The 15,301-nt window shown below is 35.9% G+C and overlaps 1 protein-coding gene across 3 annotated transcripts in view; it reads left to right on the top strand.

The window, feature by feature from the left end:
- Positions 1-4,722: 4,722 nt before the first annotated feature.
- LOC138693813 (uncharacterized) overlaps positions 4,723-15,301 on the top strand; it is an 85,330-nt gene continuing 74,751 nt past the window's right edge. For 2 of the 3 annotated variants that reach the window (XM_069817614.1, XM_069817613.1), the window contains exons 1-3: positions 4,723-10,361; positions 11,209-11,445; positions 12,115-12,262. In XM_069817614.1, the coding sequence (XP_069673715.1) occupies positions 10,193-10,361; positions 11,209-11,445; positions 12,115-12,262 (554 nt within the window). In that variant the 5' untranslated portion in view covers positions 4,723-10,192. Of the gene's footprint in view, positions 10,362-11,208; positions 11,446-12,114; positions 12,263-15,301 lie in introns of those variants that run through there. The other variant, XM_069817615.1, reaches the window with a different exon arrangement.

Raw genomic sequence — 15,301 nt, 5'->3', positions numbered from 1 at the left:
GACATACTGCTCTACTGCACGTATGTCATTCTATCGCTCCGAAGGCAAGAAAAGTGACTAATCCAAACATCCCTTGGCGTAACTAAATGGACTCGCCTGACACAGGCTCACATCTCCGGCGACTGTCAGGACTAAATAATCGTACTGTACTTAGTTTTTCGTTTTCAACATTTGTCCTTAGCATGAAATAGATACTCGTTCACAACACCATATCATACTCTCCATTCCTAAACAAAAAAACATTCTTCTACTCTTCACCTTTCACTGTCTCTGCAGCTCATCTCTGGAACTCTCTGCGACAGCATGTCAGAGATGGTCGGACATTATCTAGTTTCAGACATAAATCAAAATTGTACTTTTTGAATTCACATTCCCTTCAATTACTAGTTCTTTTCTCTGCGATATTTTTCTAAAAATTAAATTTTATTTATTCTTCTTCCTTGTTTTATTTATTTATTTATTTATTTATTTATTTATTTTTGTTCTCTTGATCACTAGATGAATTCATTATCATAGCCTTTATTGCATTACAATTGTTGTATTCTTCCTTATGTTTTCCTGTTAACTATTTGTACAGAGTTGTTTTTATTATATTCCAATCTTTAGATCTGTATTTTACTTTCTTTTTTCTATTATTGTATTATTTTCATATTGTTTAGTGTTGATTTTGTTATGCTACTACTTCTTGCAATATGTTAGTATTCTCTTCTTTAACATTTTGTTAAATTTTACTGCTTGTTATTTTTATTATAAACAAATCAGCGTCACTTTAATTGGAAACATACATTCTCACCGAACCTTCCAATATTTTACAAAAATACATAGGCCTATTATTTGTCACATTTCTAATGAAAATAAAGTTGCAATTTATACTTTGTTTTTTGCACTAACATTCGAGAGATATATGTAAATACAATAACTTTCGTAAGTATCCAAATCGTAGAATGAAAGTTCATATTCTGAATTACTGATAATCACAAAATTAAGAATTTATTTTGAATAATGCATAGTAAGTTTTCAATTGGTACATGTAAATAAATTAATATGCATTTGTATTACTGTTGTTGTTTAGTAAACTGTACGAAGACAGGTCTGAACCTCACAAGTGGTACCAAGAAGGAACCAATTATGACATAACTACGGCAGGAGATAATGGGGTAGGGTGGCCAGATCATATCCCCCTCCATTGCATACATCACCGATTAGTTATATATTACACTAATCAGACTTCAGATGCATACAAACAATTGTTCTTCCTCTGACGTATCAATGCCCAGTATTTTTTATTTACACAAATCATCATTTCAAGTGATGTAAATGTTAACATATATTTACATTAGCCGTCCTCGGAGGTGTAGCTGTTACCAAGATTCGTGGCCGAGGTGGTGGATTTTAAAAGGTGACACAATCGTAATAACTTCTTCTAGAAGGAAAGAAAACGCGAAGGATGTATAATAGTAGCTCGTAAACGAACCCTGTCATTTTCCACTCTCACAGAAATTTGAAAGTTGCTTAACGACTGATACCAGAAGCCTCAATTCACATGAGCTTCTCCCACTCTTCACCTCTCAATGTATCCATTTATAATACAAATTCCTTTAGTGGTTGCCTCAGACTTAACAATATTATGTTTCTCACACTTAACAATATTGTGGTTATGTCAAAAGTTTTCCATCCTATAATAATGAGATGCTGTTTACTAAGGTTCGTGACTATCTGGCTTGTCTTGGTGAGAGGTGTCTTTCTTGTGACTTTGGGCAAAAATTTGCAAAGAAAATAGATGTAATTTTGCTCATAAAGTTCACTTCCCCGAACCGTAGTGTCTATGGCATTGTGGGTAGCTTATTTCAAAGCTTGGAATACAGAGCCACTTGGTAATGTCCATAAATTATGTGCGTATTATTTTATATTCGTTACTTGAATGCCTATGAAATGAGGCTACAAAAAAATCCAAATATAGAAATCGCACAAAAGAAATTGGCAGAATTAGAATGTACCAGTTATAACCTATATTTTAATAAGGTTATGATACAAGGTATTATATAATATTTATGTACTTATGAATGTGCAACAGATTTTGTTTAAGGACATATTCAATTTATACAACTTGATGTTCTCTAGCAGTCAACATGAACGGAAGTACTGAAACATTAGTGTCGCCATAAATCACATAATTAAATCTCTGTATCTTCTATACCTCTATTCCAATTTGTTGTAACGGACCATTCATCACTCTTCTCCTAAGATCAACCTTCCATGCAATGTCTTTATAGTATTGTAGAAGATAACTTATTCTATCGACCACTAACTTTTAAATCCTAGTCATAACATCAAAAAATCCCCTCCCGATGCAGTAAGAATCTGAAACTTTCGCTTGTAGAGTATATTGTCTCGCTACACACCCGATGCAGAGAAGTTGCCGGCACATCAGGCGTTTAGACTAATATTTCTTCGTCCAGATTTATGTTAAAATATTGTGTGAAAGAAGAGATCTTTGACCATCTCTATGCTGTATGGTTAGCATGCTGGTCTCTTACGCAGAGAATCCGGGTTGAATTTCCTGGTTGAGGCTTTTCAGAGTTCTCCCTCAATCGTAAGGGAAATGCCATGATATTCAGGCCACAACATCCCTGAATATCACTGGTTTCATTATTCACCAAAATCATATTCATAACAAATCAATAATACATCTACAGACGCCATCTAGTTCACAACAATAGAACCAGCCTCAACAATAGTACACAGGCCCACAGATTTCATCCAAAAGATTAACTCGCGATTTGATCAGAGATGCTAAAGCGAGTAAAAATAACAGCAGAAAAAAAGACATCTTTAATCCAATTCACTGATTTATTTCTATTATATCACTTTTACCATTGAAAATATTAACTACTGTTTCATTGTTTTAGTAAAGGCCCTATATAACATTAATTGATATGGGATCCCACGATTTATCGCTATTTTCCACAATATATAGGGGGTGTCAAAAATGTATACACTCTTTCAATGACTACAAAGTTAAGAATTATGATACAGAAAAGTTACAAAATTAAAAATAATATGAACCAATGTAGAAACCAATCATTTATTGAAAGTGTTCAAATTGTTGGCCATTGTTGTTCAGGCACAGCTGATAACGCTGACCGATGGAATCCAAAACGTTCCTAATCATTTCGATTGGTATTTGGGCATACTCTCTTTCAAAGGCTGCTCTCAACTCATTGATTGTAGCTGGTTTTGTGCTATAAACATTATGCTTGACATGTTCCCACAGAAAAAAAATCCATCAGAGTCAAATCCGGTAAGTGAGGGGAGTACTCGGTACTACCTCTTCGTCTTATCCATCTGTTCTAAAGGCCCTCACGTCGCGTGGAAGTGGGGAGGTGCCCCATCCTGCTGGAAGTACCATTCTTCATTCCTAAATATCTCTTCGATCCATGGCATGACGGATTCCTTTAGCAAGTTGAGGTAAATTGCACCTGTCACGGTACCATAAAAAAGAAAGGTCCAATTAAACCAATGCTCACAAACCACACCACACTGTAACTCCTTGTAAGTTCACATGGTAATCCAATGCCACATGAGAATTGTTTGCTGCCCAGTAGGTGCAATTGTGACAATTAATTGAGCCATTTAACTTAAACATGGCCTCATCACTCCAAATAATCTTGTATGGAAATTGATGGTTCTACTCACATTTTGCTTGGTACCACTCACAAAATTCAATTCTCTGGTCATGCTCATCTTCATTGAGAGCATGGACTAATCTAGGAATGTAACGTTTCCATTGAGCACGCTTCAAAACGTGATGGACACTCGATTTTGAAAGCCCTGTCTCATGAGCTGCCTGCCGAACAGATTTTCTAAGAGATTGCTGAAACCTTTCAATGACTTCTTTCTCTGTGGGGCTGGTGGATGTTTGTCGTCTTCCGGAATTGTTCTTATGGATATTCTGAACAGTTCCTTCATCTTCAAACCTATCTCGCAAATGAGCAATTGTGAGTTGCGTTCGCGAATCTTGTTGAAACTCCATTATAAACCGTCTATGCACTTCACTTATGTTCTGAGTCTTCCAGTAGCACTTCAGAATTAATTTTCTTTCCTCAAAGTTCAGTCTGACTTCAGCCATTATTTTAAGCGGTCACACTTGAAAAATGTAAAAAAGTGAGTTAATTATGTGTTATTAAAGAGTGTATACATTTTTGGTACCCTCTGTATTATGATCAACTATATCATCACAACCTTGTTATAATTTATAACAGTGAAATAAATTGGTCAATTAAATCCTCGTCTGTTCAGTCAATTGTGTGATGGTTTAAATACAATCTGAGCATGATCCCATCTTCCTGGTTACATCATCAGCGTCTAATGCTACCAAGGTTGCCAGACTAAGGAAACGTAACCATCGTAACAACTTACGAAAGTTATCGTAGTTCAGCATACAATTGAAGGACTCCATACAAAAAGGGTATGGCTTCACTTTTTGGTCAAATTAATATTTTGCTTGTTTCATACGATAAAAAACATGCCCGATATTTTAGTTCAAGAACGGTGTGACTCCGAGCATTTGGTAGCAAGTTACAGTGGAACTGGAGCTGAGCTCCCAATCGTTTCGTTGAAAAAAAGTTGGTGGCTCCTGGAGCTATAGATTATATACAGGGGGTAGAAAATGGCGAACACTGACATCACAAGGCATGACATCATTTAAATGCAAATTGTTCTAACATAGGAACCATGGGTCTATCTTGAAATGTTAATGGGTCAAATGCAAAAATTTGAAGTAAATCAACCATTTATGCAATATTTACAACCTTAATCCTTATTGTCATAGAACACATACTATGCAGTACGATCATAATAGCCCTTATAAATATACTCTAAAAACGAGATTTATTATTTGTTAATAATTTGTTATTTGTTTTTGGAACATGCTTTGATAATGCTTGTAATGTGTGTTGCCTATAGAAACGACGTCATCATCGAGAACACGCTCTAACTTTAGCGACACTAGCGCTGTGTAAACATGAACAAACGTGTTTTTAGTGGCTCATATTAAATCGTCATATCAATTACCAGGTTATATAGCGTCGATGGGTTTGATGATAGTGGGATGGAATTTGACGAGACGAGGGCAATAGAATGTTCGTTGAGAGACCGGAGGGAAAAAGACCTTTGGGGAGGCCAAGACGTAGATGGGAGGATAATATTAAAATGGATTTGAGGGAGGTAGGGACTGGATTAATCTTGCTCAGGATAGGGACCAATGGCAGGCTTATGTGAGGGCGGCAATGAACCTCCGGGTTCCTTAAAAGCCATTTGTAAGTAAGTATGAGGGCGAGGATTCTCCGTAGATTACCTTACATTTGTCTTACGGTTGAGGAAAATCTCGCTAAAAACCTAACCAGGTATTCAATTCAATTCAGTTTATTAAGCCATTAAACATAGTGATAGGCGAGCCAAAGCGCAAATCGAACCAGCAACCGAGCGCAACTCCGGATCGGCTAAGTTTATTAGTGCAGGTGGTGAAAAATGCAAAGAGGAGAAACTTGTTGGAAATAGTTTCTGAATCTAATATGCTTGAATATTCAAAGAAGAATGCACCATTGTGGCTGTACATTAGTATGACACACCTGCCAGTACCAATGCTGCATTATTAGTGACTTTTCGGCTAGTTCTACCGGATTTTAGATACTGTATGTATTATTAAACGGAGGAAAATAGTTGACATGCAGAGTTTAGCTGTTATTTAACTTCTCACAGTGTAAAGAAGCATTTCTTTACATTGACAGCATAAGAATTAAGACGAATTTCATTCTTGCCTGGTGGTTTTCCCTGAACGTGTATTGGTACCAGTAACACTGCTAATCATCGTCATAATTTCGTAAATTATGCGATATGCTACGTACCTAAACTCCGGTAAAACTAGCGGAAAATCCACTAATTTCGAAACATTTGGACTGTCGGGTATGTTGTACTAGTGCACAGCCTGAACAGTGTATTCTATGTTGAAAATTCGAGGACATTAGACTGGACTAACAAGTTTTCCTTCTTTCCATTTTTCACTATCTGCACTAAAAATGGCGTTTGTCTATGTCGCGTGACATTTGAATCATCCCGTATTGCTGAATAAATCCATGTATCTACTCTACTTTTTCTCCCAATATAATTTACTTGAAAACACCTTGAAGGGGGAGGGTGAACACCTAAATCTACGCCACAGTGAACTATTACGCCAGTCCCTGGCGAGGCGCATTTTCACCAGCACCAGTTGACTATGCTAAGGTTAGCTGCATATAGACATACTGGTTTCATGTCCGCAGTTCAGCCGGCCTTATCTATATGTCAGTGATCAGAGAAGTGTTATGAATATGATAACGGCATAGAGGGCGGCCAGAAAAATATTAATGCCTAACACGGGGAAATGGAAGAATATCGAGAAGAACCCTAATTGCGACCTTGCCCGCCTCAAGTGTCACTATGAATTTTTGAATGAAAAACCTCAAATTACCGAGACTCAAACCAAGACCGCCTGCACGACAGACTGAGGGTCTATATTACGCAGCCATCGCAGGTTTTTACAGGTGTTGGCAAAGAAGGAGGGTATGGTACCTCGTGCTCCCCCATCAGACGTATTACATCAATGTGGGACAGGCTATATTTATCTTTATAGAACGGGATTGTTGGTTCATAGATCCGTTTCTTTTCACTGTCCACCTCATGCGGTTGATCTGCATGTGTCTCAAATCTGATGGTGGGATCGAGAATGTATGCAGAGTTGTTCTTAATGGCAATGATATCAATTCGCCGAACACTTCCTTGTGTGGCTAGTCCCTGCACCTCTTGATGGACTGTAAACCCTACTTCCTTCAGTGCCTCGGCCAGCATAGAACGGACAGCATGGTGACGGATGTTGCGAAGGGACTCACTATAGGGGCAGAAGCCAAGGATATGGGGAAGAGTTTCAATCTCGCTGAGACAGCGCCTACAGCGGGTACCATCCCTACTTCTACCTGGTACAGCTTGGACCGGAGCAACATAGCCTACCATTTTAAGGGCTCTATCCATTCCGAGAAGGTTAGACCTTTGTGATTTCTTATCCAGCTGTTCGCTGGGGGGAACTCTTTGTTAAGAATCACTCCTTTACCCTTTTGTTGCAATGTACACCAATTTTCAAATTCTTTGTTTAGTCAAACTATATATTTTTAGTAATGCAATTGCAATTATTGTAGTAATAAACATCCATTCGATTTATCTAATACCGAATTAACCTATTTGTATTGCATTAATATTTGAAAACGTTCTGATTTCTACAGAAGTTTCTAATTTATATTTTCTATCAGTACGGTATGTTAATTACCATACTGAGAGGATAAAAAGAATTACCATATGAATGACAAAATGTAGTAAGTTAAAAAAACGGTGAAATTTAAATTGTCTACTTTCACTTGTTGCAGAGAAAATGGGGACACATGCAAAGAAATGTAATTTTTTTTAAAAAGCAAATACACACATGAACGTGGGAAGAACTACGTTTCCTTAACTGCACAGTCGCAACATTAAGGTTCACCTCCTATTACGAAAACGCATCCAACATAGTATAGAATGAAGTTTCAGTTAGAAAATTAATAAAAAGAAGAAGAAAAAGATCTATAAGCCAAAGAGTTTTGAAATTAATATTCTCAGAAAAAATAGAGATTTGTGATTTTTATACAGATAAAAATGTACGTTAATCAATTTCTTCAGAAAACTTAAAAAAAAATACGATTTAAATATAACAAATGAAAACGACAATATTTAAATTCTCTTGCGCCAGTTGACTACATTTAAAATCAGATCAAAAGTTCTCAACCTAAGCAGTGTTAATTTTCTTATCTACAGCTTCTACTCATTGACGCTAGTTCCATTTTTTCATTCTCTATGGAATTCGCGTTCATTGCTCCATGCATAACAATGCCTTGTTCGACAATGCAAATGACATATTGGACCGTCATTATGAGTTTCGATTTCAGTTAAAGCAAGCAAAAATAGCGCCTTATGGAGAGTACATGCATTGAGGAGCTCGGTTCGATTCCCATGGAACAGCTAGGATAAACTTCTTCCCACTGAGGTAAGCCTTCTAAGTTATATTACGAATTATTCTTGAAAATTACAACAATAAGTAGGGAGTAAAAACATTTATCAACGTTTTGTGGCCTCAATGGCGATTCTAACATTAAATGTCTATTTTAGGGGGCTGATAATTTAGCTACGATTGGACAGGCATATTAGTTTGCAATTCTGTGAATCGTAAAATGTGTTTAAATAGTATTTTAAATTTAGAGAATACTGTAAATATGTACAAAGTCACGAAAATACGAATCAATGAAAACATGAAACATCACCTATGTCAACAGAACAATTAAGTACTAGATTTCACATAATTACGTGTATTATTTATTAAATACTATTTTCATTAAACATAGGGAAGTTAGAGGTAGAATATATTCTTGTCTACAAAGTCTGACTATGTTTCTATGAGAAAAACTGCTCATTTAGGAATGGTGCATTTAGACAAAATTAATAACTCCTCTTCTATATAATATATTTTTATGAAACTTTGTACAACAATTAGCCTACAGGTAGCATACAGATCTAACCAGAGTTTGTACACAAAACATATGTTACTTGAAATTATTCCTATACAAATCTAATAACAATCTCTCATGTAGGAGAGAAGTTAATTTTGTGTAAATGTACCTCCTATAAATGGGTAGTTCCTCTTATGGAATCGTAAATATAGTTTGTACACAAAAAATATATGCTAGATGTAACTTTCATACAACGATTAATAAAAAACTGTCAGATAGGAGAGAAGTTCTAAATTTTGTCTAAAATTAGCCCTTAGTTCCTCTTACACAACCATAATCAGAGTTTGTACACGAAAAATATGTGCTACTGATAAGGTCTGTACAAAGTTTCATAACAATCACTTAAAATGCAGAGAAGTTATTCATTTGGTCCAGCTAGGTTTGCGTTTTTGCACACTGTGGGTCAATGGTCGTCAGCACTCGCTGAAATGGGTAACGTGTATGCAGTGCAACGTAATATGCCCCTTTGTGCAGCAGGAAGAGAGAAAGAGAGCATATCTGTGAGCAGGCACAGATGCACCATAGTGCAGTCCCTTATCCGCGAATAAGAGACACTAGACCGAGGGTGCACTATGCTGATGACCGCTGCTCTAGGTTATCCTAATGGTTAAGAAAATGGAGTGCCACGAAATGGCGTTTCCATCAAATGTGAGCTCTGTTGAACATATTTTCACTCAGGAACACCAAGACCCAAGGGGCTTTCATAGCACAATCAAAATTACCCCATGCCTACCTGTGTGCCTCCCACTCCACATGATTATAAAAATTGAGTTAAAACTTTTTTTTTCAAAATTCTACCAATCATGTAATTATAATTTAAAAAAATTATGTTCAGTTCACGATTTTTCGTTCTTATTGTTTCACAAATTTTCTTATTGCTGCATAAAATAATAATTTTCAAGTGCTAGTTTGGTTAATCTTTATAGAAGTTTAACTTCGTCTTGTTCTTTTTTCGCAACTAGGTATTGCACAAACTGAATATTAAATAATGGTATTTATGAATTAAAAAATGATGTTCTAGCAATCTTATTATTATTGTAGACAGAACATCATGTTTATCCTTTAGTAATAATGTTAATTTTACATATCGAGTATTTCAATGACATGATTTTAATCTTAATTCATCCTTACTCTCTTAATTACAAACGGCTTTTAAGGAACGCGCAGGTTCATTGCCGTCCTCACATAAGCCCGCCAACAGTCCCTATCCTGTACAAGACTTTGCTGTTATTGTGCCAGAGAATCAGTCCCATTCTGAGGCTTTTTGTATGGATTCGTAAGAAGCTGTTTGTTTACGTTGATGGGTTGTTAGCCCTTCGTCCAACCCCCAATCTGGAGGACCACCCCTTATCGGCTGTCCACGACAATATATTTACAGCTACCCTCCATATCTGGAGGCCGTCTCCTCTATCCGCAACCTGAGGACGCGCCATGCAGTGGTGATAGGGACCCGCAATACATGGCTTAAATCATCTTTTAAGATGCGAAAAAGAGAGTGGTGTGCAGACAGCAATGGGAAGCTACCGCATTTTTACATCCCAAGAAGATATGATTAAAAAAATGGTATGATGCGTCTTTCCCTGGTAAAAGATTCTGGACATAAACTATCCCCCCAATCGGATGTCCGGGAGGAGGATACTGGGGAAGGACATATCATGGCCCAAGCCAATGTACAGGAAGAAAGAAGATCGACGGACGCAGCCACACAGACAGGAGAATCCAGCATTTCTGAAGGTACACTAATGGTTTACATCAATAGCTGTAGTAATATTTCAAAGTAGGGAAGAAGTAACTAAATACAATACATATTTTGAAAATAAATTACCTACTCATCTGTCTTTTAAACTGCAGAATGATTCTCCCTTTTATTTGTCAAAGTCATCTAAGACGACATCGTAAAATCGAAGTTGTTGTGACAGTTCCTTAATAAAGAGTTTTCAGTTTCAAAACTGCCGACTCTGATATTCGTTCTTGGCCTATGGAGTTTCTCACAAATGCCTTTTCCCTCTTTAGAATAGAGACGAAGTGGTGATAGGAGTTGTTAGTGTAAGTTCACAAACACAGAGTTGGCTGCCTCTAGTTAATCTTCCTTACTAAATTTCAGCAACTTACTCTCGCACCCAAAGGTAATAGAATATATTGGATCTTGAAACTTTTAACTTGCTATGCTGTAAAAACAGTAAAACGTGACTGATCAGGTTTTACCCCTATGCTATTCATATGATATTATGACATGAAACGATATATATATGATACTATAATGATATGATATATGTTACGATTCTTCCAGTTCACTTTTTCTCTTTGACTGTCCTATCTATAGGTTGACTTGCCCTTGTTCTCTTTGTATACCCCGTTTTCTCCACGTATTGCCCTTTTTCTGTTTGTATTCAGGCTGTTCTCCTTGTATTCAACAAGTTTCCTTTGCTTTGAACTTATTTCCCTTGTACTCCTGGATTTTAAAATGTTAAATTAGAACATAGTAATGCAAACAAAGTAAAATATTAGAGGAAAGCGTACTTCAAAAGTTGCAATTTAGTTATGATGTTCAATGTTATATTAATTTTGCTTTACTTAACAGATTTGATGCCGACCAAGAGCCCGATTGTCATCCGGACGGCTCTAGAGAAGGCGATCACCAACTACTGCAGTACCAGTACCAACTTAGATGAAGACGATAGAGGCTCTTCATCTGGACCAGCAGGGAAAATGACAGAAGCAGCCACTCAGACCAGCTGCCAGAACTTTTACGTGGAGCCTGTAGTTATTGTGCTGACGCAGGCATCCACACAAACAATGGAATCTAGCATTTCTAAAGGTACAGTAATTGTTTACGTCAGTAATATTTCAAAGTATGTAAGCAGTAACTAAATACAACCCATAGAGAACAAATGCTTGGGGTTGTATCTGTATTCGAAGTAACCGTTACTAATTGCTTCATTCTCGTGATTGATTTTCAGATTTTACTTTTATGATTCAGTTATTGTTAATAGTTTGATGACGTACATGTTGTCATGCTACTGTCTGTCCGAGTGGTTATGTTGCAGGGAAATCACATGACATTTATTTACTTAAGGTGGCCCTTCTCTTTAAATTATTTTAAACAGTTGTATAAGACTACGCAAACTTCCAATTCATATTTGCAGAGAAGAGCCTAACTCTTTATCCACTAGCCCAGCAGTCCTCAGCGCAGAGCACCCTGGGGCTTGCATCTCTTACCTGCAGAAAACACAGTGCATCATGGTGCACTCGTAGCTGCTAGCGGGTATGCTCTCTACCTCTTCCTGCTGCACGACGGTGCACACAGGACGGCACCGCGTACCCTTTGCACATTTCAGCCAGTGCTGACGACCACTGCACTAGCCCTTACAGAGAATGTGGGGCAAAGCGGGATGCGACATAACCATTTGGCGGACCAGTACCTATTTATCCTCTATTTATCCTATGCATTACGAAGATTTCAACTCAGAATTACACTGCCTTTTAGGTGGACTTGGAACAATTGATAAGAAGCTGGCTAAGCCAATGATGGTGTACGCTGCTACGCAGACCTCGAGCAGCGATCACTTGGCGGAATCCGACAGCCGACAAGCCGAGTGGGAGGAGCCTATCAGTGAGAAGGAGCCGTCGAGAAGGTATAGTAACTGTTTACATTCCGGGGCCTGTTTCTCAAAAATACTGCTTCGGTAGTTCACCAGTTACTAGTTACCAGAGTATATTTCACTAGCTCGAATAAATTCTGTTTCTCAAACTATTTTATCAATCTAGTAAATTATGACAATTCTGCAGTAGTAACATCGCACCTCCACTAGAAGAGTGTTACATCTCAAAATATCTTACTTTCGGGAAATGGAGATTGAAATTTAGTCAGTTTTGGGTGCTGGTGACTACTGTGGACAATGATTTGTAACTTTCTCACAACATGGGAGTTCAATCATAACAATAATTGACTTTTTTAAAGGAATTGCGATTTTAAACATTTTTTTAAATATAATTTCACACAATGTAACCATATGCGAGAAAGGCTTTCTTCGCATTTTCATCAGGTGTAACGCTAATACCATTAATAATATTTTCAAATAATTAGGGTATTTTAAATTTATGTTATTGAAAATATGTATTTGTTTACAATAATTGATGGAATTACTGAAGGGAATAATAATGGAAAACAAACTTTTTGTATGAATTTTGAGTTATTTTCTCAGAAAAAGGAAGTGTGTGTAGGTACATTGGTAGATCTATTATACTTATTTATCATCAAAAATGGAATTTATCACAGTTATACATTAGAATTATTTATAATAAAAGTAATTGATTCCACTAATTATTACATTATATTATTTTATCATCAACTTAATGCCATTATTCATGTTCATAGTCTCTGAGGTACCATGGTAAATTTATTATTTGTCTTTTTTCTCATACAGTTCGATAAAAATTATATAAATAGGCCTACTGTTGTTTATCCATGAGAAATTGACATAAATGAAGAAAATAAAACAAACACTGAAACACATATTATTTCAGTCTAAGTGATACAGCATTACAAAGAGGCGTAAAAACTATAATAAACCTGTGGACTGCTTTCACAGCTCAAAAAAGAATTAAACCTTTCTTTCGAACAGAAATGAAATCGAACCATTGATATTGAGTAGCTTTTGGAAATATTCTACAGGGGTGATCTTCCTTGCCGAGAGCGACTCCGAATAGCTCTTAATCTAGGAATTCTAAAGAAGAAAAATTATTCAATATGTCTTTCAAAATATAGTTATCAACAAATGGGAGATAAGAGTCATATTCGAAAGGCAATGGTTCCCAATATTTTTTGCGACAAACTTCAGGGTCCTCATTATTGTTTTCATCATTCATTTAGCATATAGGCTTATGGCCTAAGTTTTTGCTATTCTGATTGTTGGTGGTTTCATTGAGGATCATTTCACTAACTGCTTACCTCTTTCCATTATATGAAAATGTGAGTTTAGAGTAATTAATTAATATGAAATATGACTTTAGAGTAGGTATTTAATTAATGTAAAAGTAAAATAAAAATATAATTATAGCATTCCAAAATTATAAAATTGCATTTTCAGGAGCTTTCTATCACCAGTATCGTACATGGGATTAAGCCTAAAAAATATTTACTTTAGAAAGTAAAATGAAGAGGCAAACGGTTATGATATTGCTTATGTGTAATTAAAAATGTCACATCATAAGCTGTTACAACTAAAAAATGTACATCCTATATAAGTGATGACAGTTTCATGTTTATTTATAACCAAATTTAAGAAGACTACAATGAAAACAAAGTGAGATTCAGTTACTCGAAGACTGTTACATCTCAACATGTAACACTGCTTTTAAAAAATCAGTGCGAGATGAATAGACTTTTACAGTGGAAGACAGTTGTATCTCTTCATGTAACAGTCACCTGGGATAAGGAATACAAAAAAGCAACTTATACAAAACCGAAGACCATTGTAACTCTACATGTAACACTATTAACCACCTCACAACCATAAAAAACTAGCAAAGCACTCAGTTATTCCGAAATGTAACACTAGTCGAGCTTCCATCAATTCCCCAATACAAAACCGAAGAGCGTTACATGCGCCTTCTAGCACCTATTTGACAAACTAGATTTACAACGTTAATTCAGGTGGTAGAATACGTTTTTCTGCATACGAAAATGGTGTTATCTCAAAATCGACAATTTCATAGATGTAACACTCTTCTAGTGGGGGGTGCGACATGATCTCTTTCACTACAGTCTATACAAAACTATAGAGGATTCCACTTTAAGAAAATAGCATTGAAGATATGGAGGCTATTCCAACAACTGTTTATAAGTATTTTTCTTGAGAGCTGGGAATTAATTAGTTTCATTTAATTTTTAGAACATAATTTAATTGAGAACTAGATCGATTTCGTATGCTAAAACTGTGTTACACCTCTAAAATTATCATATATTTAATTTACGAATAACGGAGTAACAGCTAAATCGATAGTATAGTCTTCCGCTCTCTTGCCGAAGATCTCCGCTGAAAAACTTAACAGAGAATTAGGGGTGATACAGTTAAGGCTAAGATTTCATACTGTTAAAACACTTAGCACAACAATGTCTGCACTTCTTTTAAGAAGTACACAAAGTTTAATTGTCAGAAAAACAACAAAGGCATTAGATATGTAACTTAGGTTATTGTTTGATTGTAGTCAAGTGTGAAGTCAATAATGGAAAAAGTGTGCTGTACATAATGCTGAAGTTGTATTATAAGTACTTCTTAACATTTTTAATAATGGAAAAGTGTGCTGTACATAATCTTAATTTTGGGTTATAAGCTCTCCGTAACATTTAATAACGGAAAACGTGTGCTGCACATAATCTTAAATTTGTATTATAAGCACTTCTTAACATTTAAATAACGGTAAAAGTGTGTTGCACATAATCTTAAGTTTGTACTATAAGCACTTCTTAACCCAATAAAATAACAGTTTATTATTATTATTATTATTATTATTATTGTTATTATTATTATTACTATTATTACTATTATTACTATTATTACTATTATTATTATTAAAACACTTATACTACAAGCAGAAACATGAGCTGCTGTCAAGAAGTCAAAAGGAGAATAGCAATGGCAAAGGAAGCTTCTAATAGAAAAAGGACCTCT

The sequence above is a fragment of the Periplaneta americana genome, unplaced genomic scaffold (genome assembly GCF_040183065.1).
Source record: "Periplaneta americana isolate PAMFEO1 unplaced genomic scaffold, P.americana_PAMFEO1_priV1 scaffold_22, whole genome shotgun sequence".
Lineage (NCBI taxonomy): Eukaryota > Metazoa > Arthropoda > Insecta > Blattodea > Blattidae > Periplaneta > Periplaneta americana.
Note: the sequence above shows the minus strand (reverse complement) of the source record. Positions and strands in the feature narration are given on the sequence as shown.